This window comes from Populus alba, chromosome 1, assembly GCF_005239225.2.
Source record: "Populus alba chromosome 1, ASM523922v2, whole genome shotgun sequence".
Taxonomy (NCBI): domain Eukaryota; kingdom Viridiplantae; phylum Streptophyta; class Magnoliopsida; order Malpighiales; family Salicaceae; genus Populus; species Populus alba.
The window spans coordinates 6,541,764-6,567,798 of NC_133284.1; the positions used below are offsets into that span (position 1 = coordinate 6,541,764).

At 34.1% G+C, this 26,035-nt stretch overlaps 2 protein-coding genes and 2 pseudogenes across 2 annotated transcripts; all 4 read left to right on the top strand.

The window, feature by feature from the left end:
• The first annotated feature begins 563 nt into the window (after positions 1-563).
• Positions 564-2,868, top strand: LOC118043345 (probable 3-beta-hydroxysteroid-Delta(8),Delta(7)-isomerase; annotated as a pseudogene).
• Positions 2,869-4,377: 1,509 nt separating this feature from the next.
• Positions 4,378-5,686, top strand: LOC118042915 (uncharacterized). Its single transcript, XM_035050673.2, has one exon. The coding sequence runs from the start codon at positions 4,414-4,416 to the stop codon at positions 5,464-5,466; it is 1,053 nt and encodes a 350-aa protein (XP_034906564.1). The 5' UTR covers positions 4,378-4,413; the 3' UTR covers positions 5,467-5,686.
• A 4,844-nt stretch (positions 5,687-10,530) lies between these two features.
• LOC118042548 (DNA replication licensing factor MCM2) lies at positions 10,531-16,613 on the top strand. The gene is made up of 17 exons (XM_035050252.2): positions 10,531-10,807; positions 10,894-11,072; positions 11,634-11,812; positions 12,033-12,222; positions 12,339-12,558; positions 12,638-12,845; positions 13,110-13,244; positions 13,343-13,534; positions 13,627-13,799; positions 13,918-14,106; positions 14,192-14,308; positions 14,480-14,564; positions 14,645-14,794; positions 14,898-15,023; positions 15,095-15,277; positions 15,979-16,140; positions 16,240-16,613. The coding sequence occupies exons 1-17, from the start codon at positions 10,590-10,592 to the stop codon at positions 16,357-16,359; spliced, it is 2,826 nt and encodes a 941-aa protein (XP_034906143.1). The 5' UTR covers positions 10,531-10,589; the 3' UTR covers positions 16,360-16,613.
• A 342-nt stretch (positions 16,614-16,955) lies between these two features.
• LOC118042558 (calnexin homolog) lies at positions 16,956-19,485 on the top strand (annotated as a pseudogene).
• The last annotated feature ends 6,550 nt before the right edge of the window (positions 19,486-26,035 follow it).

Sequence of the window (26,035 nt, forward strand, 5' to 3'; positions counted from 1 at the left end):
TTTTAGCAGAAAAATTATAATATTTGATACAATTTTTTTTTTAGTTATTAATTGAAATATAATAAGAATTCTACAAATAATTCAATTTTTTTTATTGATTTCTTTGGTGTATATTAATGAGGATGATAAGTGTTATATAACTTATAAATTATAATATATGTAATTTTAAAAAATAAAAAAAAATTAAATAATAACTAAATTATACAAGGATTAAAGTAATTTTTTTCAAAATTATAACATTATTTTAAAAACATTTGACATGATTGACTTGATATTGTAGTTAAAACACTGTTTTTCAAAAAAATAATTTTTATTTGGTTTTTGGATTTTTGAATTTATTAATATAAAAATAAATCTTACAAAATAAAAATATTTTTTAATATATTTATATAAAAAAAAACAAATAAAAAATCAATTGCAATGATAAATACTCTCAAAAACTAAAAAATATAGATTTTTTTTTTTAAAAAAACCTAAAATATACAGTATAAAAAGTTTTAAGAACATATGAAATAACAATCCATTCACGAGTATTAATCCAAATTAAAGTGTTGCCAATTGACATCAACATTTTCACTAGAGAAACTCCTTGAAACAAGAAGTGTTAAGTAAATCATGTGCACAAACAAAAACCAGAGAAAGAAAAAAGACAAAAAGATTGATAGAGTTGAATGCCACCCGCCCACTCCAGAGATACCGCAGAACGACAGGCCATTGCGTCTGACTCTAATCAAATCCAATCCAATAGAAATTCAAAAACAAAGTTGGCATCACGACGCCTCACATAAGAGAAAGAGTTGAGGCGGAGGCAAACAAGCGAAAATGGAGGGGCAGCCGCATCCTTACGCACCAACAGATCTCAAACTGCCTGGCTATGTTCCTAATTTCTTCACTCAATTCACCATTGTCTCTGTCTATGGACTCTCCTCCCTTCTCGTCGTTTCTCTCATCTGGATCCTCTCTGGTTTGCCCTCTTTTTACACTCTTTTTTTCAATCTTTTTTTCCAAGACTGAAAGTGGGCTTTCATTAACTATACTTTACTGGATTGTAGATTTTATAGATTCCCTTTGAAAAATCCCGCAGTTTGTAGTTTTGGTTTATTAGCAGTAGCAGTAAACATAGATTTTGAAGCATGCATATTCTGTATGGCCCACTTTGATTTCAACTTTCAATCATGTACTAGATGTTTTTCAGAGTATTCTTATGGCTGCAGAAGCTAAAGGATCTTTTTAGAGGGATTGGCTTTCAGTTTCTCACTTAGTTATTAATGGCTGTTGCCTTGCTGGGCTACCCATTGGCAGAAACAAAATCTTCAATGAGTAATAAAAAATAAACAAAGTAGATGAACTTATTCCACTCTACTCTGCATTTGCTAATTGAAATTTGAGATCTTTTTTCCAATTTTTATATATGTAGTTCAAGATCTAATTTTGTTCCGTGTTTGCACTTGGTAGACTGGAAAGGGTATTAAGGCTTGTTCACTTTGGATTTGGAACTACAATTCTTTCCCAATGGAGAATCGATGTTTTTATTTTTTCTCGCTCCCTTTCAAGTAACGAAAAGGAACGGTTGCAGACCGTTTCTTGTTTAGATGTATTTTTTGAATCTTCATTATAGATTTCCTACCTCTGCAAATGCAACATTTTCTCTGACCAGTGATAGTTTTTTGGTTTCTAGCATATTTTTTGGTCCATACTAGATTTTATAACAAAATTTGTTTTGCATCCTGTTCCTTTGTGATTAGTGCATTCGATAATCGGTACTCGTCGTTTTATTAATCTAATGAACTTACTTCCAGAGAATAGAATGTTTTTTGAGTAATTAATTAATTAATTGCAATAGGCCATTTCTCCAATTTCAGGAAGGTCTCGTAAATTAGACAAAATTGATAGATTGCTCATGTGCTGGTGGGCTCACTGGTCTCACACACTTGATTCTCGAGGGTTATTTTGTTTTCTGGCCAGAATTTTACAAGGACAAGACTGCTCATTATCTAGCTGAAGTTTGTAAGTACTTCTTCTTTTTCTCTTTTATTCATATACACTTCATTTTCATCTGTGGCATTTAGCATTATTTACAATTGAGAGGCCATTTTAACCCTTTATTTCAGAGAGAGAATATGGAATTGTAAAGCTTTGGTAAATAATGGTACTCATTATATTTTTGGCAGGGAGAGAATATAGCAAAGGTGATTTCAAGATATGCTGCAAGGGATGCTGTTGTTGAAGGAGTGACTGCTGTTTTTGAGGGTCCAGCTAGCCTCCTGGCAGTGTTTGATTTCACTTGACTTGGTATCTAGAACGAAGATTCATTTTTTTGTTCAAGTGTCAACAGACTTCATATCATCTTCCATTACCTTCAATCCCTTAATTCTTAAACAGTGTTTCTTGCTGACTTTTGGCAGGTATGCTATTGCTTCAGGAAAATCATACAGCTACATACTTCAGTTTTCCGTTTCTTTGGGACAGCTCTATGGAACAGCTGTGTATTTCCTAACGGCCTACTTGGAAGGTGATCACTTTGCTGCAAGTTCATATCACTATTATGTGTACTATATCGGTGCAAATGCCTCCTGGGTTGTAATACCATCACTCATCGCTGTTCGTTGTTGGAACAAGATTTGCTCAGCAGTCCAAGTTCAAGGCCAGAAAAGGACCAAAAGTCACTGAGGTAGATACAGACTATATCATACCAAGACTTGGTTGGATAAGAGTATGAGATTTTATTGTGCATTTTATTTCATGTTGTTAATTTATGCAATCAAATTTGTAATCTTGAAACCAATTATACTATCACAATCAGCAACATAGACCTCCAAATCTCAAGAAACAATAATTGCTCCACAGAGATTGTTTGCACTGACACAACTACCTTCTATTCCATGCCATGCTTATGGATGTGAGCTTCATTTGTAGTCTGCGGCTGGTGGATGTGAAGCATTTTACTAGGGTTATCTGTTTGCTTAGCGGCTCGGCATAATTTTTTAGTTTTATTTTACAGCTTATATGGTTATCATACAATGTCTTTAGGAGTTTGAAAGTAGAGAATGATGTGTTTCTTCGCAGAATACCAAACGCAATCGAGCAATAATCTATTTTCAATGCTCCTAGGTACAAATCAACTGGTTCTCTTTTCCTTTTTGACAAAAAGAGGATTGAAAGCAGGGTCTCAACTCTCAAGTGAAATGGATGTTGTAAATGAATTCCTAGAAATGGTTTTTGGTACTGCCACTAGTGGGATTTCCCACCATTGCTAAAGCGTACTGTGCTTGATTGTTTATTGTATGGACGGGTCTTGTATTCGTACTGTGGAGTATCCTTCATTTTCCTTGGCATGCTGATAATTGCATAAATGAACACGGAAAACTTTCTGGAGAAGAGTAATGTTGTTGCATCAATTATAAGCTGTCCTTTCATCGCTTGGTAAAAATTTGTCGTGCCTTCTTAGGGTTCTTGAGTGGTACGTTAGTTTGGGTTCGTTTCAAGTTATCTCACTTTATCGAATTGCAGCGTCTAAATCTATAAGCGAAGCATTCTGCGTGGACAGGGTGACTGCTTCTTTTTCTTTCGTTCTTTTCTCTCTTTTGTTGGTGTGGGCCGACAAGGCGACTTGACTGCTAGGTTTTCACATCATGAAAAAGCGATTGTACCTCAAAAATAGAAGGCCAATTCAAAACACGCTGCCCTCGAAGTTTGAATTTGTATGGATTGCCTATGATTGCTAGAAATTAAGGCCACCATTTGGAATGGTGGGATATAGATTTTAAACCCGAATTAAAATTCGAGTTTTAGGTATTTGATTGGATTATTTAGGTTAATTTTTATTTTTAAAAATAAAATAATATTATTTTATTTAAAAATAAAAATAACAGGTTATTGGGTTAACTTACCAGATCACACGAATTATGATTTTTTTTATTTTTTTTTTACTCAGTTTGATTCCAGCTCTGGAATGGCCGGATTGAATCGATTTGTCAGATCAGGCAGATTTCAAAATTATAAATGAAGATATTTGTCATGATTATGCATATACCTTTTAAGAAAAAAAAACAAATAGGGTATTTATTGATAGTAAAAAGATAGAACATGAGCTCTTAGCATTAGAAATCATGTCACAGTTATTTTGGTTCTGGTTTTGTTATATTTTTATATTTTAAAAATATTTTTTAAAAAATAATTATTTTTACTTTAAATTAAAAAAATAATATATTTAGATTATTTTAATATGTTAATATTAAAAATACAAAACAATAAAGTATAAAACACAATAAAAAAAATACCAGATATGAATGGACACTTGAAAACTCTTTAAGTGGGCCAGTCAAATAGCGTGTCATAAGATAGATACTTTAGAGGCTTGGTCGAAGCTTCTTCCCTTGTTTTATTTTGCTTCTTGTTCCTAAAGCTAGATTTATGGCAAAAGGGAGATTCCTTTCATGTGGTGTTGAAAGAGATCACAATAGCTCAGTAGAGAAGAAAGCAGAACATACCATGGAGGGGGTCTCTCTAGAATTGAAAGTAATTTCCTGCAGAGATCTCAAAGCGTTCAATTTCTTTCAGAAGCTCTCAGTCTATGTTGTTGTCTCCGTTTTTAACGATGAACCAAGGAAGAATGAACAGCAGCGACAAAAGACAGCAGTGGATTTTCTTCGTTGTGTGTTGAAGAAGAACGAAAAGCAACGACAACGCCTGCAGTGTCAAAAGACACCTCTAAACGATGAAGCGCAGAAGAACGAACAGCAGCAACTTCTGCAGCGGCAAAAGACACCAGCGGACAGAGAAGGAGGCAGCAATCCTGAATGGAATCATAAGATGCAGTTTGATCTCAATACCACTTCACTTCCTGGTCATGGTGATCATCTCTTTTTCAAATTTAAATTGCGCTGCGAAGGTGCCATCTTTGGTAACAAATCTATCGGGGAAGTTTGTGTTCCATTCAAGGATTTGACAGAGGAGTTTAACGGTAGTGTCAGGTTTGTAAGCTATCAGGTCCGAAACAGCGATGGGAACCCTAATGGTGTCCTGAATCTTTCCTATGAGGTGAATGAGAAAGTCCAGAAGGAAGGAATTGATAGTCCAAAAGTTGATTTGCCACCTGGAATTCGTTTCTCATCACCTAAGAAAGTTCTTTATCCATCCGTAGAGGTCGATGTTAAGTCAAGGAAAGCATGCCGATACCCTTCCCTTGATGATATCAGCTTCAGTTCCCCTTCACCAGGAACCGGGTTGCCTTCCATGGAGTTATCTCATCAAGTAAAGGTATGTTACACTATGCCTCCGCCAGCCTTTCCATTACAACTTCCACCATCAATTGCTCTGGATCACGGAGTGCGTCAGCATCAATATCCATCGCCACTGACACAGAGTCCAGGTTCATATCGGTACACAACGAAGACGCCAGAGTATGGTTGCGGAACATGTGGGTATCCTGGAGGCTGGGCAATCAGGGATGTAATGTTTAGCTAGTTAGATTAGCAGTACTCTTAGTAGATTTTGGTGTTCATATTTTTCACTAGCAGTTCGGTGGCTGATGTGATTTCATTTCTGTATGAAACAATCCCCCTCTGCCTACTAGCTAGGGACTTGTGATCTAATTTTTGCTATGCTGGACATGTTTCCTAAGTACTGCTCCTGCCAGTACGATCTGTTCATACATAATAAAAAGGAATGCCAGTTCTTTTCTCTCTGATTCCTTCTTTTGCAGAGGCCAGGGCATCAAGATTTGCTTCCATTCCACAAGCAGCGTTCCCAGATCGATTGCTGCCCAGATGCCATCTCTTCACCATGGCTGAAGCTTGTAATTGAAACAGGTATCTTAGTTAACAAGAACATTGGGGAAATTTAAGCTCATATTTGACCACACCCCGAGGCGGACGGACAGACTATCAGATCGTCCACTGACCATCAACTGTGAAAATTTGGTGACAGAAGGTCAACTCGACTGTAATATTCTTTCTCATAGAATTGACGAGACAATTTGCACAAAACTTGACCAGTTCCAATGGAAATTGGTTGGTAGAATCTTTGACTGCAACTATTGATCATGGCGTTTAGTTAAGGATTTTTTAGACATATCTTGTCTGGACGAGTTTTTCTTCTAAATCAAATGCATAGTTTTGTATCTCTGCGTGAGAACTAAGAAGACACCTATCATTTCCCTTCCTCACTCGAACGAAGGCAGGCTCTTCTTGTTGGATTAATTAGGAGCGCGACTTTAGCAGTTCCATTCCTTTGCATTTCCGCCTTTAATTCCTTTATGCATTAATCTGCCGTTTCCTTGTCTCGCATTCTCTTTAGATTAACAGAGAGGAGCTACAATTATGATTTTTGATGATATTTTTTAAATCTTTTTTTTATTTAATCACACAGTAGAAAGGAAAAAAATAAGAACAGAGTTATAGAGAAATAAATGTATTTTTTTCATCAAAACTCTATTTTCTTATTCATGTAATCTTTTCATTTTGACAACAAAATGATCTTTTTATTGGCCTCATGGTTTATTGAATAAAAAGTAATAACAGTCGGCAAAAATATTCACAGAAATCATAGTGATTTGAAATAAACAAAAAAAAAAAAGAAAAAACATGTACAATTTTGATCAAAAACTTTGTTTTTTTATTTATGTATTTATTTTTTCTTATGAAAAACATTGTTTTTTTTAAGTTAAAACTTATTATGAAAGTAAATTTTGGTAAAAATTACGGTTTTATATGAAAAATATAAGAGCCATGAATATGAATAAAATATATAAAAAAATTATAGTATAAAAATACATGTCTCGCTCAATATTAATAAGCAAATTACTTTAAAAATACAGAATTATTCATGTAAAATTTTTAATATTATCATAATTTGTTTTTTTTTAAAGTGCAAAACTAGATAATTTTTTAAATATTATATTACTAAATATTTGAAGCTCAAAATACCCTGGACTCGCCGGGGCTATCCAACAAGATATGTCTAGTTAACCAATCACGTCCTAGCCCAGTCTTCAAAAGCTTATTCGCCACCAATTAATCATTGACCACTGTTCTAATTCTGATGGAAGGTTTGTCACTGACAGGCTTGCAGTGTTAAATATTCCAGATAGATGGCTTCTGTTATGCTGTGGTCCGGTCTGATTTTTTTTATATATATATATAAAAAAAAGGCCCCCACCCAATACATCACCGTCGTCGTCTCTTGCCTCCAAAAGCTTTATATATATATATATATATATATATGCCATTATTCTCTCATCATCCACGCTGACAAAAAGAGACTATGATGCGTGCTGATCTAGCTAGCCACACATGAGTATTGAAGTTCGAGAACAGCCTCCTCCTCGCTTAGAATCATTTGATCAGATTTTAGAATTTATCAGTTGAGTTTTATAAATTTTAAAATTATTATAGATTATTAATTTTAAAAGTTATAAAATTAACTAATCAAATATATGTAAGTTAATTTAAATATCTATATTAATTATAAAATCATAATCAATGGCTAGAAAGCTTTTTACTTTATATTTTTGATTGACAAACCCTCTACTTTAAATTAAATCATTATTTCCAATCAAAGGTCGGATACAAAAAATCTAATGGAAGCAAGAATTTTCAGGGACATTTTATTTCCAAGCAGGAGGGTTGTTTTTTTAACCTTTTTCACTTAGTTTTGGGACTTGCTTTTCACTTGTTTTATATACAATTTTTTTTTTTTTGCTTTAATTGAAAAGTAAAGGGACCATATGTGACTTTTAGCATGATGTAAGACACTATGGCTCCGTTTGAGAAAGCCATGGCTTTTAGTTGTAATTTTAGCTTCTGAAAAGAGCACATGAAAATAATTGTGATATTAGTTTTTAAAGTATTAACCGAATACTAAAAGCTATTAAATATTTTGTTATTAAATCCCTACTTGATTAGTAATTTTTTTTAATTCTCAAAATATTTCAAGAACTAATACATTGATTATGTGATGAGAATGATTGTATATAAGTATTTTGAATGGGTGAAAGTGGATTAAAGAATTTTTTGAGTTATTTCATCCATTTGTTGTTGGTTTTTCTTAGACTTGTTCTTCTATTTATTATTTCTATTCTAGGAGATTAAGTTCGCTCTTTGTATATAAATATTTAGTATAATTTATTTGAGTTCATTAGACCTTATTTGGAAGCACACATAAACAAAAAGAGATTGTTAAAATCCTTGAATGTTTATTGAAGTTAGTCATGTTGCATAAAATGGGAGGAAAAAGTGCCTCGAGGACAAATTATTAATCTTTGACAATAATAAAAAAAATATTCAGGTTGAATTCTTTTCTAAAGACTTCAACAAGTAAGCACTCCAAACTAGTTTTATTTAAGTATGGTTTTAATACTTGTTTAGTTTACCTGTTAGGTTTGTTTTTTATATATCCGTTGCAAGTTTATATATTTGCTCAACATGCATTCTACCTAAATTTTTATAATAATTGCAAGTTTACCATGTTTTTATATGTTTGCATGATTATAAACTAAACAAAATTATACTACATGTGTAATCATCTAATCATTTTATGATTATTGGACAACAATAATAAGGTTTTTTTAATAGTTCCTATTTAGTTTATAATTTTTTGCGATGACTAGAATAATAGTTAAAAAGGATGCCATAATCTTTGTGAAATCAAAAATATTTCATAACATGATTTTTTAAATCCTGCCTAGTTGAAATTAATTGATTGTTTGGCGTTTTATACTTATTATCGTAACTTCTTATCAAACTTTATTTTGTTAAAATACTAGTATTGCCGTGATATTTTATTTTATATACTTGCTCTGAGAAGCTAATTATATGCATATAGGTCTAGCTGGTTAATACGACTAACTCAAGTTTTTTTTGTTTATTTTTTTAATTAATTTTTTTTTTCAATTTCATCATTCAACATCTTTAATATTTGGTTGATTATGAATTAAGCTTTGTCATTTGTTTTAGTTTATTTTTTAAGATATTATCTCAATCTCATGACCCGGGTTAGAAATTTTGCAAGTTAACTCGTGTAGACTTAAGTCAGTTTATTATGTTTTTTTTTTAGATTTAATTTTTCATAATCTCGTTATTTAACAATGAGTTTCTTGGGAATCAAACTTCATAATTTGTTTCAGTTTATTTTATATAGGGGTTATCATGGTCTCATGACCTGAATCACGGATTTAAAAGATTAATTCAAGTTGATTTAACATGTTATCGTTTCAATGGTATTTTAAAATATGGTCTTGAATTTTTTATAGTCAAACTATGTTTTTACCAGTCATCAAGTTATCTCTAGACCTATCGAGTCGATGAGGTCGGCTCCTACGCTGTTTAATTTTTTTTTTCTACTATAAAATATAAATGTTTCTTTTTATGTTTTAAAAAATGACTGACTTGTAGCACAACACCAACCAATAATCTTGTATTTACAAAATATGAATGCTTAAATTTTGAAATTATATCTAGATACATGATGTTGTATTTAAAATTTAAATGGCATAGTTTCAAGTTAATTTATTTTGGATTTAAATTGGAATTATGCATGTTGAATTAATATATATTTTTTTTTTTACACATAAACACACATGAATAATATAACCTCGCAATGACATTATAAAATACTTTGAAACCAAAATGTATTATTTCAATTAAAAACATAATCGAATTGAAATGAAAATTGATAACCTAGGCTAAGATGCCTTTTCATAGAAGAATATATTTTTGATGAAGTCATGAAAAAACTTCAAAAAAAAAAAAAAACCATTGACTTTCCTTAATTGATAAGTTTTGGGTCTTAGTTGTACTTGTAAATAAATTTCTCATGGAAAGAGAGACACTTCAATGCTTAAGTTAGTATTTGAGTTTTTATTTAGTGATAAAAGTGTGAAAATTCAAGAGGATGAAAATGATGTTTTTTGGTCCGAGATACATGTTTCTTGTTTCATTTTATTTGTATAATGAAGAAATATAAGGGTAAGTGTTTAAATCCCTATTGTCTTTCTCAAAACCTAAGAATATATAGCTTGAATAGTATCCAATAAGTACATACAAAAACACATGACGAAATACTATTTATAGATAATATGATTAGTATTATGCATAAATAGTACCTTGTAAATATTGCTATTCACAAATAGTAAAATGAGATGAGACAACGTAGCTTCATCAACCAAAAAGATGAGAGAGTGGAGCCTGGTTTTATCAAGTCTGAAGTTTTATTTTGAACGAGCTTTGCATAATAAATACTATTAATGAACAGAAGCAATTCGGTTATTTTTTTTTCGGTGTCAAACTGCCGCTGCTGTCTGGGATTCTTGAAGCCTTCCCAAATTCAAATTTAACATTTGGGCTTTCAAGTCCGAATTTCTGAAATGGACCAAAGCATACTTTAGCCTAACCCAAAATTAAGGATGAACTTGGGCTCTATAGCTAATAAAATAGTCCAGACCCAGAGTGCAGCCACGTATGCCAAATTGGCGCCAATACTTCCCGCCAAAACAACGCCCCCCGCCACTTTCTCATAAGTACAGTGTATGGGCTGAGAAAAAAGAAAATCCCCAAATCTTGCATTTCCAGAAACCCCCCTAAAAGGAGATAATGGCGTCTGGCAATTCTGGAAATCCACCATCATCGCCGGATTCTCCAACCACATCTGCAGGATTCAACACCGATCAGCTCCCTCACAACACCAGCCAGAACTACACCGACGACGACGATGAAGCCGCCGTTGATCCCCAAATCCTCCCTGAAGAGCCCGAAGAACCCGAAGAAGAAGAAGAGGAAGGAGAGGATCTATTCAACGACAATTTTATGGAGTCAGTTTACTAATTATTGCTCTTATTGTTATGATGATTATTTGCTTTTTGTGTGAATGTTTATTTATACGTGGGATGAAATGTAGTGATTATCGGAGAATGGATGAGCATGATCAGTACGAGACCGTGGGGCTGGACGAATCGTTCGAGGATGATAGGGATCCTGATCAGGTGATTCAGGATCGAAGGGCGGCTGAGTTGGAGCTCGAGGCTCGTGATGTTAGATTTTCGAATCGGAAGCTCCCTGAGCTTCTACATGACAATGGTACCTTCTTCTTCACTAATTTGTAGCTTTTATGCACAAATAAAAATAAAAAAGAAACCCTAAAGTTGGCCTTTTTTTTTAAAAAAAAAAATTCAGTTTCTTTTTTGCTCTCTGTGAGTTTAAGTTAGTTGATTTTGTCATGACTAATTGAGAGGTTTATAGATTCAAATTCAACGCGATCTATGTTTTTGAAGCTGCCTGTATCATAGTTTATACCTTAATTTCATTAGATGTCATTGTGCTGCGCCTCTGTTTTTGACATTGTTGAGTCTTGTTCTTGTGGGATAATTTGTTCCTATGTTATAATTAGAAGTTAAGAGATACTTTTTTTTATATAAAGTTAATATCTTCAAATAACGAATATGAGCTAATATGATTATGTGATACACATTTTATTTATACAGTAAGTACATTTTAAAATTTTAGCCTTTCACTTCTCTTAGCATGTCTAATGGTACTTGAAATCTTTTTTTGGCGAAACTCAAATTTCACTGTTTGTTCAAAAATTTGTGGAATGTATGATGCTAAGAAAGTTGTTCATCATTGGAAATTTGGTTGCAGATACGGATGATGACAGTTACAGGCCTTCAAAAAGGTCTAGAGCTGATTTCAGGCCCCCAAGAAGCTATGATAATGTTGATACTGATGATGGTTTGCAAAGCTCACCAGGTAGATCACAGAGTAGACATTCAAGGGAAGATGTGCCTATGACTGATCAAACAGAGGATTATCAAGATGAGGTGATGAACAGTATTATTTAATCTTTTCGCTTCATTTTTGAGATAATTTTGTGCTGTTTCATACGAAGCATCATGCTATTTTTTCTCATTACCAAAGTGATACCTATGTAGGATGAACAGTATTGTTTAATCTTTTCGCTTCATTTTTGAGATAATTTTGTGCTGTTTCATACGAAGCATCATGCTATTTTTTCTCATTACCAAAGTGATACCTATGTAGGATGAAGATGGCGATGAAGGCGAGTTTGAGATGTACCGTGTCCAAGGAACTCTCAGGGAGTGGGTTACCAGAGATGAAGTTCGTCGTTTCATTGCTAAGAAGTTTAAGGAATTCTTACTTACATATGTGAATCCGAAGAATGAAGATGGATATTTTGAATATGTTCGACTGATAAATGAAATGGTGTCAGGTGAAACATCTGTCAAATGTGATCTTAGCTTGTGATTGTGTATGCTAAACAATTTATGCACTGACTAGGCCTTCGCTGTTGTTAATCATTTAACTTATTTAATGTTACATCTGCAGCCAATAAGTGTAGCTTGGAGATTGATTACAAACAATTTATTTATGTCCATCCCAATATTGCCATCTGGCTCGCTGATGCCCCTCAATCTGTCCTAGAGGTCATGGAAGAAGTAGCCATGAAAGTTGTCTTTGATTTGCATCCTAACTACAAAAATATCCATCAGAAGATCTATGTCCGCATCACCAACTTACCAGTCTATGATCAGATCAGAAACATCAGGTATTGTTAATTATTTAATTTTTATGACTTTTTCTCCCTTTTGCCATGAGGTTTCAACTTTGTACAATGTGTTTTTCAGGCAAATTCATTTGAACACTATGATTCGTGTTGGAGGAGTTGTGACTAGGCGATCTGGTGTCTTCCCTCAGTTGCAGCAGGTAAAATATGATTGCAACAAGTGTGGAGCAATTTTGGGACCATTCTTTCAGAATTCTTATTCAGAAGTCAAGGTTGGTTCTTGCCCTGAATGCCAATCAAAAGGACCATTCACTGTTAACATTGAGCAGGTAAATATCTCATATCTGTCCAATTTCCTCCCTTCCCTTGCTGAAATGTCTGAGAGGATGAAGAAATTATCGTTAATCTTGTATATCAGATATTCCTTGTTGTATTAGTCTCAGTTGAGCATCTTTGTTTCCTTGTCCTAATAACCAGAAATAATATGATCTTAAGAAATTTAACTAGTTTTCGACAAGGTTATTTTTGCAGTTGTATGGAGTAGATTCATAGACTTGAAACTCGTTGACATAGTTTTCTAAGTCTTGCTGCAGACAATTTACAGAAATTACCAGAAGCTTACACTCCAAGAAAGCCCTGGAATTGTGCCTGCAGGTCGGCTTCCAAGATACAAGGAAGTGATACTGTTGAATGATTTGATTGACTGTGCACGCCCTGGGGAAGAAATTGTATGATCCCTTTCTTGGACTTGCTTGTTTTTGCTTGCTTGCTTTCTTGGTGGCTGCTTCCTCATTATCTTTTTTTATCCACGTGATGTATTTCTCAGGAGGTCACTGGCATATATACAAATAATTTTGACTTGTCTTTGAACACAAAGAATGGATTTCCTGTCTTCTCCACTGTAATCGAAGCAAACTATGTCACAAAGAAGCAGGATCTCTTTTCTGCATACAAGCTCACTCAGGAGGACAAAGAAGAAATTGAAAAGTTGTCTAAAGACCCAAGGATAGGGGAAAGAGTGAGTTTCCTTTGTTTTCTTTTGTGTGGACCGTGGTTTCTGTTATATCATAAAAAACTGCTTATGATTACATTCTTGAACTGAATTTTTAGATTATCAAGTCTATTGCCCCATCCATCTATGGACATGAGGACATAAAAACTGCATTAGCTCTGGCTATGTTTGGAGGCCAAGAGAAAAATGTTGAAGGGAAACATCGGCTGCGAGGAGACATCAATGTGCTTCTCCTAGGTGATCCTGGCACGGCAAAATCTCAATTTCTGAAGTAAGACCTATGCTTAGACAATTCTAAACGGTCTCTTTCTTGAGATGGTATACGGTCTCTTTCTTGAGATGGTATAATGGCAATGGTGCATTAACCAAGGATGATATTTTTTTCTCAGGTATGTTGAAAAGACTGGACAAAGGGCCGTGTATACTACTGGTAAAGGGGCTTCTGCTGTTGGTCTAACAGCTGCAGTGCACAAGGACCCAGTGACAAGAGAGTGGACCCTTGAAGGAGGAGCCCTTGTTCTAGCCGACAAAGGGATCTGTCTGATTGATGAGTTTGACAAGATGAATGATCAGGACAGGTATGGAAACGTTTGTTTATTTCTTGGTAATCTGAGTTCCTGTTCCTGTTGCTTTTGTGAACAATAAAGATCTACCCATGATCAGGGTAAGCATCCATGAAGCAATGGAGCAGCAGAGTATTAGTATATCCAAGGCTGGCATTGTTACTTCTCTCCAGGCTCGGTGCTCTGTTATTGCTGCTGCAAATCCTGTTGGAGGAAGGTATTCAAGTTGATAAATTTATTTAGTTTCTAAAACTGAAAATTGGTTGAGGAAAAGCATGTAGAGTTTTTTTTTTTAATGGGGTACTCATCAGGTGGGCCAAATGCGAAAACATTTGAATTTGCAACAAGTTTTTCAAGTGTTAACTTCTTATTTCAATCAACCTGTCAGATATGACTCCTCCAAAACATTTTCACAGAATGTTGAGTTGACAGATCCCATCGTTTCTCGTTTTGACATCCTCTGTGTTGTCAAGGTAACTCTTCTACAAACTCTGATTTTTCTTTTTTACATGTCTACTCAATCTTACCAGGAAGGAAGTTTGATTAATTGCAGGATGTGGTTGACCCCATAGCAGATGAGATGCTTGCAGAGTTTGTAGTTGATAGTCATTTCAAATCACAGGCCAAGGGTGCTAATATAGATGATAGGTCCTATGGCGAGTCTCAGGAAGATCAAGCCTCTGCCAGGCCAGTTGATCCAGAGGTGGCATGCTCAAGCTCTTACCATCATCTTCTTTTTTCTGTTTGTTTTTTGTCATCTTTTTCTTTGATTTTTAATCATAGAGAGATTCTCCATCTTGTTTCAGATTCTTTCTCAAGATTTGCTGAAGAAGTACTTGACCTATGCCAAGTTGAACATATTCCCAAGGTTTCATGATTCTGACATGGAAAAACTCACACAAGTTTATGCTGAGCTGCGGAGAGAATCTTCGGTGAGACTCATTGATCTTGTTTCTCTCAATGATTTTTGAGTGGTAATCCTGTATTAACAATCTCTTGACAGCATGGACAAGGTGTACCTATAGCAGTGAGGCACATAGAATCAATGATACGGATGTCTGAAGCACATGCCAGAATGCACCTCAGACAGCATGTCACTGAAGAAGATGTGGACATGGCAATAAGTGTTTTGCTAAATTCATTCATTTCGACACAAAAATATGGGGTGCAGAGGGCTCTGCAAAAGGTACATAAAGAAATTGTTAATTTCTTTTATGAAACCTTCCTTTTGTTCTATGTTGTCTGCACTTCTTGACATGCTACTAATACCCACATCAGTTTGTCCATCGTGAAAAGGAAAGAAACAGAGAGAGAGAGAGAGAGAGAGAGAGAGAGAGAGAGAGAGAGAGAGATGCATGAGTGCACAATACGAAGCTGCCACGTTCTTTACCCTGATTTACTTTTATTTCTTTCTATGTTGACAGCAGTAATAATACTCGACATCTTGAATGCGCTACTGTTAGAAATAGGTTATAAATAGATGCATGGAAATATGTTTTAAGATTCGACTGGTCAGTGGTCATTGTGGTTACTGAACTTTTAGATTTTCAAGTATGATATTTTCAACTCTATTGTTACCCGATGCTTCTGACTGGATTATGCTGCACTTAGAAATCCCTGCAAATCAAAAACATATCATCGATTTTAAAGCTTTTGGATATAGCTCCTTGTACTGGATTTGCTCCCCTGAACTGTTGGATATCTTTCATCATTTTTGTGTTGCTCACCATTTGCCTATAACTCACAACCAGTTCTGTACTCTTTCACTACCTCTGCAACATGTATGTCATGACACCCTGAATATGTTGACCAGGGGAATTAGCTGATTACATAAATGCTAGTGTTTTTAGAGGTTGATTACTGAAAATAATTGATATGCTAATGCAGAGTTTCAGAAAGTACATTACTTACAAGATGGATTACAATAGAATGCTTCTCAATCTTCTACAAGAGATTGTGAACAGAGCACTGCGTTTTGAAGAAATCATTTCTGGATCGGCGTCAGGGCTTACCCACATAGACGTGAAAGTAGATGATCTGCTGAACATGGTAACGGAAACCAGTACTTTGGTTTGCCTATTTCGTCACAAAAGGGTTGTACCTCGCATTGATTATTATTGACCTCGAGTTTTGATGTATTTTTTGCAGGCTGAAGAGCGTGGGATCAGTGATCTTAGACCCTTCTTCTCGAGCACTGATTTTTCTGCTGCCAACTTCAAGTTGGATGAAGAACGACGAATGATCAGACATCTCCTTCCAAGACACTAAACAGTATCAGAATGTGTTGCACATCATTAGATTAGGTTAATCATTTAGTTAGAATTTCAACAGTGTTTTGGTTGGTATTGGAGGAGCAACAAAAGTAATGATTATCAGAAGAATTTCTCCGGCGATATCTTTGAGGCGTAACTCTTTTTTTCGGGTGCCATTCGTTATATATTTTTGTTCGAAACAATTCCTAGTAGATTGAAGAACTGTACTTGTGGATTTAAATTCTAAAAGAAATTCTCGCAAGATCTAAATGCATTTTCATGCATGTGGACGCTTTTGTTTTCTGAAAGGGAATGGGTTCATTTCCGATGCCCTCTTGCATGTAGTCTCTAAAAAACTGTTTGCTTGAGGAAAAGATCCGCTTGTTTTGAACTATTGAGTTCATTTTCTATTTTTCAGAAAAGAACATGAATTTGACCAAAAAAAAAACATCCAAGGGAAACGGATTAAAAAATATAAGGATTACATACATAGTCTGTGAAATAGGACTAGTTAATAAGCTTCATTTATTTCCATCATAAATTAATAACTATGGCTAGTATAATATTAATAATAATCTCATACAGCTTGGTGTTCTTGACTTATGGTTTCAGATGTTTTACGAGCCATTTGATGAATCTTTTAAAGGAAAGTGGATTTTCTCTCTGAGAAAGATTACTATCAAGGTTTGCTTTGCTTTTCATTTCTTATATCCAATTTTTTTATTTTTTGTTGCTCTTATTTACAGAAATCTAATGATGGTTTTTTTTTTTTTTCATTCATAGCACTTGACTTGCTTTCTGTTGTGGGTTTTGCTGTAAAGTTTGCTTATCATCTTTTTCTTTCTTAAAAAGTACAGAGATGGCTTTTCTTTTGCGTCTGTGTCTGTTTGTGTTGACCTCAAAGATGAACGATGTCTGAAATCAATATACTAATCTGAGCGTGGATGACCTACTCAAGGCTTGACTGTGGGGGTCTTGTTCTCACGCGCCAAAACTGAATATATATGAACTACGCCTGATGTCTTGGTTAATTGAATGCTAAGCAAACTAGTTTGGTTGTGCTTGGTTCTCTTTTAGAATTCAATGAGCATGTTATATAACTGTCAGTAAAAATCTGTTACTGAAGAAACATTATAGGGGACAAGGACAGTCATCAGCCTAGGTTTTTTGAACTTGGTGGATGGGTAATGACAAAGGTTTGCTCTGTGTGATGTATGAGATTAATTTAGTTATCAAGCTAACAAATGTAACTTCATTGGTGTCGAGGGGTCTGTCTACTTGTGATTTTAGTCACGAAGGAAAATTCTAATGTGAAGGGAAAATATGTTTCATAGAGTTGCATTGTAATAATTCTTGTACATTGTTTCAGCTGTAAAAACTAAAGGCTGATTCTGGTACAAGAATCTGTATGGTACTAGAAAATTCTGCCTAAATATAATGATTCTGTATAAACTTGAATATGTTGCAGGTGTCATGATTTACTTTATGGCTGGTTTAGTCTTTTTGCAATTTATGGTGTTCTAGAATGGCATCCATTTTGTATTAGGTGTCTGGAAGCTCTCGAAAAGCGAGGGACATGATGATTATGGACTTCTTGTCAGTGAGAAGGCCAAAAGGTATGCCATTGTGAAAGAGCTAGACAGTTGTCCTACAGTTTGAGGTTCGGCTGCAAAATGGACTTCAATGTGGTCGTGCCTACTTGAAGTACCTCCGTCACCAGGAGGTTGGATGGAAAACCCCAAGGAATTTGATAATGAGTCTCCTTATTCCATAATGTTTGGACTTGACAAGTGTGGCTCCACCAACAAGGTTCACTTCATATTCAAACTCAAAGAACCCCAAGAGTGGGGAGTCTGTAGAGCACCATCTCAAGCACCCCCCCTTCAGTGCCACCTGACAAATTCTCCCATGTCTATACTGCAATATTGAAACCAGATAATAAATTGAAGATTCTAATAGATGGAGAGGAGAAGAAGAAGGCAAATTTCCTATCTGCAGAAGATTCTGAGCCTGCTCTTATTCCACCCAAGACAATTCCTGATCCAGATGACAGGAAACCAAAGGACTGGGACGAGCGGGCAAAGATTCCAGATCCAGATGCGGTGAAGCCAGATGATTGGGATGAGGATGCACCAATGGAAATAGAAGACGAGGATGCCGTGAAACCAGAAGGGTGGTTGGATGACGAGCCTGAGGAAATTGATGATCCTGATGCTTTAAAGCCTGGAGAGTGGGATGAGGAGGAGGATGGTGAATGGGAGCCACCAAAAAATGACAATCCTAAGTGTGAGCTAGCACCTGGCTGTGGTGAGTGGAAGAGACCGATGAAGAGAAGTCCTGCTTTTAAGTGAAAATGGCATGCTCCTCTAATTGACAACCCAAATTCCAAGGGAATATGGAAACCTCAAGAGATCCCAAACCCTGTTTACTTTGAGCTTGAGAAACCTGATTTTGAGCGTATTGCTGCAATTGGTATTGAGATTTGGACCATGCAGGATGGCATACTCTTTGACAATATTCTGATAGCTAGTGATGAGAAGGTCGCAGACACATACAGAGAAACAACATGAAACCGAATTACTTGTCTTGCAGGGCCTCATTGAACAGGGAGAAAAACAGCCCAATATAACTATTGGCATCCTTGCTTCCATTGTGATTGTTATTTTCACAATTTTCTATAGAAGACTATTTGGTGGCAGAAGACCAGTGGTATGTTGTTTGAATCATAAAGCATTGACACGTTTCTTGAAAGCGCTGTTCCACGGTCTGATCGACATGAAACAAATTCTCTTTGTAATTTTGCAGGTTGATGTCCCCGAAACAAGCAGTGCTGATGCTGCTGTGACTTCAATCAACCAAGGAAGCAGTAGAGAGAGGGATCGTGAGGATGAGAATGATGATGAGAATGAGGATGAAGACGCTGCTGTGCCTCCTCGTAGGAGGGCTACAAGAAGGGAAACTCGTAGGCATTTGTGTATATAGATAGGCCTTCTCTTTGTTTCTAATCCTAGATTGCTTTCTAAATGACATCTTCGAGCTGCAGAATTAGTTTACAAATGGTGCTGTCATGTTCATCTTTATGTTTGAATCACATGGTGATGTAATTTTAGCAGTAAGAAGTGATATGATCTCTTAATCCAAACTTGTGCAGCTTTTGCCTTTCTATATGCCGGATGGAGCTCCCTGACTTCGTAGGTTTACTGCCAACCCGGAATTCATTCGAGGTCAAGAATAACTAATGAGAAGGCACTGGTATGAATCGCAGTAACACAACTACGATAATGCACATCTCAGAGAACCAATAGTAACCGGTTTCTGGTGAACTAAAACTAAATTCAAACAAGTAATCCGTAGATTTGTCTGAAATCATTCTAGTTTTCATTCTCCTAAAAACCAGGTGGTCAGACACTTCGTAAATGCGATGGATGCATGTTGTGAAGCCATAGAAGAACTCAAAACAAAGTACGATCCCTCGGTGAAATTTTTGGCCTCAAAGCCGTGCTAGTCTCAGATCACGATCGCCTTAATACCTTGCTTCAGCTGCAGTGTAGAGGATGCGGTAGCACCACATGTTGGTTCATCGCACCCTGCTCGATTGACTGAATGCTCCAATTTCCATTGCTGGATTACATGGCAGCATAAAACCCACTCCACAACCTCCAGACAATTTCATCTTCCACACCTTTCATCATCGCATCCGTGGGAAATTGAGTGGAGATATAGATTTCAGTATCTTTTCTCTCCTGAAGCAGTGGAGCTGTTTCACATCTCAGCGACTCAGCCCCTCCCATTCAATTTTCGAAGCAGTGGTTAGAACCTAGAACCAACTGGACAGCCTGGTGGAATGAAACCGAGATAAGAAATGTACAGGATGAAATTTTCAAATTTCTAAATCGATTCACATGATTTCATGCAGATTGACACAGGAATGCCAATCCATTTCCATCTGATTTGCCATAAACTTGGGAGTTTCTGCTTCTGTCAGGATATGAGTTGAAATTCTGACCTCAGCAATTTGATGACCCAGATACCAAAATCAAGATGTCAGGAACTGAATCGCCAAGAAACCCCCCACGAACAAACTCCATCCTTAAAATGGTGGAAAGAGTTTGGGTCCTTTATTATCATTTCTCCCTATACTACTCTTAGAAATAAACTTCATAGAATCATGACATCCGCAACACACGGAGGATTTTGGGGAAGCGAATAGTTGCCCTAGGCTGTGTAGAAATAAGCACAAAAGAAAGTGACAGCATTTCACTGTGCCAAATTTGAATGCACCCCCTCTCTTCATCCTCATCATGGAGTCTAACATCTGAAGCAGGCCTCTGTGCTTCAGTTTCTGCCTTTTTTCATCAAGCATTACAACTCCGTGTGTGCGTGCGTGTGTGTGTATTCTCTGATCTTGGGTGGGATGCATTTCCAGTCCCACACACGTGAACTTTATTTTGGAACTCTATCCAGCCATAACGTCTCTTAGGTTTCAAGCTCATATCCAATTTTCCATTATCAGCATGCCAGTTGGCTGTGGCTCAAGCGGCAACGTCCCAATCTTCAATAGTTTTTCCAATTTTATAATAATAATAATTTTTTAAAATATATTAAAATAATATATTTTTAATATCAATATATTAACGATATAAAATAATAATAAAAAAATAATTTGATGAAAAAAATTCAATTTCTTTTAAAAATACTTTTAAAACATAAAAACAGATAAACTTAATGTATTATTTTAAATAATTACACCCATAAATTTTTTCTCTAATTCTCTTGACACATTGCCTAATATGCATATATGGAATATTTTTTGAGTTTCAAGGAATTATAAACAAGGCGCACACCATCCTCACACAAAATTTTTATGCTTTTATTGATATATTCCTTATAGTACAAATTTTTATGTGAAGTTAACACTATTTTATTGACAATGGATAGTGTAAACATTTATCATATTTTATACAATCATGCATCTTCTTTCTTGACCAATGATTCTTTATATTCAACGTGTCACTGAAAATCACTAATCTCTTCATCAATAAAGAGCTAGACATTATTACCAATGATGAGTCCTAATATTTTCACTAATTAATTATTATGTCACTCTCTACGTATTAAAGTAAGCTGTCGTCATCGAGATCTATAAATACTTGAGTCATTAAATACATGAAAAAATAATTTTTTTTTTATATTCAACATTTCACTCTTCAACAATTTATTTTTATATTTTTTCTCATTTTCTCTTATATATTTAGTAACTTAAGCATGAATAGTCTCTTCTTCAACAATGAACTTAATTTTTCAACAATAATCAAAGCTTAAACACAAAGCCCAATTCAAACTCATGTATCTCGATCCAAATTCATGAAGAACATAAATCCAATTTTTATGTCAAGTTTTAAGAGGTTCAAAACAACTAAGTCGCTTAAAGTAGGGTTGTGCAAAAAAACCAGAAAACCGAGAAAAAATTAACCAAAAAAACCATACTGAAAAAAAAAACCGATTAGAATAGTTAGGAAAAATCTCGGTTCGGTTCTTGGTTTTGTAATGCAGGAATCGGTTAACCCGGACCGAACCGAACCGGTTCAAAAAAAGGCACTATAAATAGAAAAATTATTCCCCCCTCTCACTCTTTCTCTCCCTCTCCCTCCTAGCAGCCCCCTCTCCCTCTCCCTCCCCCTGATATAGAACCAGTTTGAGTTTTGATATTTTTTATATAAAAAAACATGGGTTTTGTTTTTTAGCTTTTGAGTTTTCTTTTAAATGCAGGGAAGATAAGATTTATTTGTATAAGAAGATTTGGGGTTTTGATTTTAAAAAATAAGGTTTGGAATTTTGGCATTTGGGTATTTGAAAAATATAGGAAAAACCATGTTTATTTTGCAAGAAATTTTGGGTTTTGATTTATAGCAGAGTTTTGGATTTGGGATGAAATTAGTGGTGTTGATTTTTGGCTTTTAATTCGTTTGCACAATGCAGGGAAAACAATAGTTGTGAAAAGGCATTTTATTGGCGAGTTTGAGAAAAAATATGAGCATATAGGTTTTCTCGGTTTTTTGAAATAAAAAACCGAACCGGACTGGACAGAAACCGGTCGGTTTGACGGTTTCGGATTTTTTTCAAAAAAAAAAAAAGAACCGGTTTGGTTGTTTTTTTCAGTTCAAAACCGAACCGAACCAAAAATGCTCACTCTTAGCTTAAAGACTCGCTTACCTATATTTCATCTATGGTGGATCCAGCACCCATCTAGCAGTGCTCTCAGTGCCTCTGCGTGCCCTTCAATGTGATGCTTCTCAATAAAGGCTCTTGCCTCATCAAAAAGCCTAATTAATATCATCAGAGTCCATGAGATTGCATCCCTCTTCTTCATCCTTTCAAAAACTTTTAAAGCACAATCGACAAGTTCTGATTTGGCATACATGTCCACAGTAGCTTTTTGAACTATAAGATTAAGGTCTCTTCCATTTCCAAGTAAGTGTCCGTGAATCGCTTTCCCATTCTTATGAGCTATTGTTCTTGCGCAGGCAGGAAGAACACTAGCAACCGAAAGCGAGTCTGGTTTTATTCCATCCATATTCATCTATCGAAACTGTTTCAGGGCCTCATCAACTCCCCCCTTCTTCACGTGCCCGCGAATGATTTCCAAGATTGAAGAAATCATTTTACCACACAATTGATCATTGCAAAATCATGTGAATTCTTAATTATGGATTTGATTTTAGCATCAAACAAGCGCTAATAACGTTGACATGCAGAAATCAGATGGGAGACCGATGCTTATTACACTGTAATTTTAAAACAAAACACATGGAAAAATCACTGTGGTGATATTATCTATATATAATATTTACACTGTAGACTATTCTTAGGATATTCAGAGGACTATAGAAGTATTTTTTTTTTTTTTTTATTTTAAAAGTTATTGATATGTGCCGCTGGATCTAAATCTTATAAAGTAGCACCTAAAACACTTAAAATAATCTCTACATTTTTAATACTTTTTACATTATTTTTTTTGTTATTTAGCCGTTATGGAGTGGAGGTCAATATGCTGGTCTTGTTAACCATCTTTTTTTTAAGGAAAAAAAAAAAAAACTTTAAGGCCAATTTCGATTACTATTTGGAAATATGAACTGGGGTAGTATTATTTATAGTTGATAACTTAATATTTAATGAAGATTATCATATGAAAGCCTAAGCCGTGTACACGTACGATGATCATGCTGTGATGATGCTTTGTCATCATATCTTAATGATCTTTACGATCATATTGCAATTAAGCCTAAAGTTTATGAGTCACATTATAAGTGCAGATATTATGAGTGAAATATGCAAGATAATCTAATTCGATTAAAGAAAAGGGCCAATGAAATAATGCGATTTGCAGTAATGTTAGCTGAAATAGGTTAATTTGGAGAAAATTCCTACATCTTTAATGAAATTATTTTTTAATTAATTCTTTTGGTTAAAAAACCATAAAATCAAGAGGATTAACTTATAAAATCATAAAAAAATAAATGGCATGAATTATAATTTAATAATTCTAATATTCTGATGATTAAAATTAATTTAAATTTGTTATGAGGAGTTGGAGAAAATTATGAAATCTAAGAATAATATCCTAAAATATTTTCTCTTCATCACTGCCCCAGTACAGTTCGACTTTGCCCAGTAAGAAAAGTGATTGTTCATCTCCCTTTCATTTTTAGCTATCAAATTGAAGAGATCAATACGAGAAAAAAAACTTGCATGGTGAATCCACAATGGAGGAGTGTGAGAAGGGTTACAATATATGGGTTCCCAGTGATTATTTCACACGGTTTAGTTTTTTTTTTTTTTTTTTTTAAAGGTCACTTTTTCTTTTTAGAAATAGATATTTTTTATTTTAAAAAATAAAGTTTTTTTTTATATAAAACATAAAAAATATAGATGAATTAAAATAATTTCTTTGGGACATTAAACACAAACAGAATAAAAAACAATATTTTTAACAAATGCTAAATAAAGAATCTAAAAAATAAGAAAGAAAAGTATTAATTTAAATATAAATTAAAAAAACTAATTTCAAAATAATATATATTAAAAAAGGTATTAATTAAAAATAAAAACATTTTTCCCATTTTTAAAGGGCATTCAGGCACGCTAGGGATTTTATTTTTTTTATTTGGTAATAGGCACACGATATATATGTTGTTCACCCCCAAAATGTTTTTGTTTTTTTTTAAATAAAAGCAAAAAATTGAGTTTAGTGGTTTTTTTGACATAAAAACTTATTTTTCAATCATTTTTTTGACTCAAAACACATCAATAAAATGTTTTAAACACCCCAATAAACCCATTGCAATGGCCTCAAATAAATAAAAAATCTATCCAAATATCTAAAATCAACTCGAAATAAAAAATCTTTTAGAACTCAAATCTACTATCTCAAATAAAATGAAGGGCAAATAATACTTAGGATAAATTCAACTTGTTAACATCAAAATTGATCTTTTCCGTGGTTGAAATCGGTGTCAATTGAGACTTTCTTTCTCTACAATCAGAATTTGACCATTTTCTTTATCCTCTCTCTAACTAGGGATAAAAAAATAAAAAAAAATAAAATTTTGGATTAAAACTGAATTTGTAAAAAACCAAGGGATTGAAAATTTATAATTTAAAAAATAGGATGAGAATGAACTTTTTGACCCAATTTCAAAACTGCCATCTTTTTTTTTTCTTCACCTTTTTAACTCTAGTGCTCTTTCTTTTTATCTTGTACTTAGTCAATAAATTTAAAGCAATTGAACTTCAATTTGATCTTAAAAGGAAGAAATTGATAAAAAAAAAAATCATATTGAAAAAAAAATTTTTTAAAGAAACTATTGACATAGTGAATCCATGGTGAAATTTGAGAAAATAAATAATGTTTTTTTTCTTATAATTATAATAATAAAGGGTAGAAAAATTTCATTATTATAAGATTTGGAATGTTTGGAAATTTTCAATTTGACTATATAATTTTTTTGATTTATTTCACATGTTTTGATCGATCAGATTGATTGTGTTCATTAATTTGAGTTGGATGATTTAACATATTTGAAGTTTGAACACCAAATTAAATCACCTTTTGATCCTTATACTTTAAAAGCTATATTTTGATTCCTAACCCAGAATATATTTATCTAATTGATTGTTTTTGTTTAAATGAAAAAAAAAGATTGGTTTTTAATTTAAAATAAATCCTGTCATAAATTTACATGCTTGAAATTCTCGAGAGTGATTAATATAGAAGGAAAAGAAAACAATTGTCTAGATAGATACAACAAAAATGCCAAACATGTATAAAAAAAAAAATTATTTAGTATACCGTTAACTGTATTTTCTTATTCTCTCGTATAAAGATAGGGCTTATAAATAATTTTCATGGTGGTATTCATGTTTGCATGAAAAGGAGGAGTGCAATTTTATTTAGGATTCACCGCTATAATTTTGTATATCTTAAGTATTTTTTTTAAATAAAAACACATTGTGATTTGAAAAATAAGTTTCAATAATAATAAAAAAAAAGCATGATTAGATAATTTTTAAGTGAGTGTATGATAAAATAAAATAATAATTAACTTGAATAAGATTATATAAAAAATTAACAATAAAAAAATAAAAATTTTATTCTCATTAAATATTCATAAGCATATTTTGTAAAACTTTTG

What these genes read in the sequence shown, in the direction of transcription:
- LOC118042915 (XM_035050673.2), top strand. Translation starts at nt 4,414, where the DNA reads ATGGCAAAAGGGAGATTCCTTTCATGTGGTGTTGAAAGAGATCACAAT.
- LOC118042548 (XM_035050252.2), top strand. Translation starts at nt 10,590, where the DNA reads ATGGCGTCTGGCAATTCTGGAAATCCACCATCATCGCCGGATTCTCCA. An exon ending in TCACTGTTAACATTGAGCAG is followed by an intron (nt 12,846 to 13,109) that starts GTAAATATCTCA and finishes GTCTTGCTGCAG; the next exon opens with ACAATTTACAGAAATTACCA. An exon ending in AAGATGAATGATCAGGACAG is followed by an intron (nt 14,107 to 14,191) that starts GTATGGAAACGT and finishes ACCCATGATCAG; the next exon opens with GGTAAGCATCCATGAAGCAA.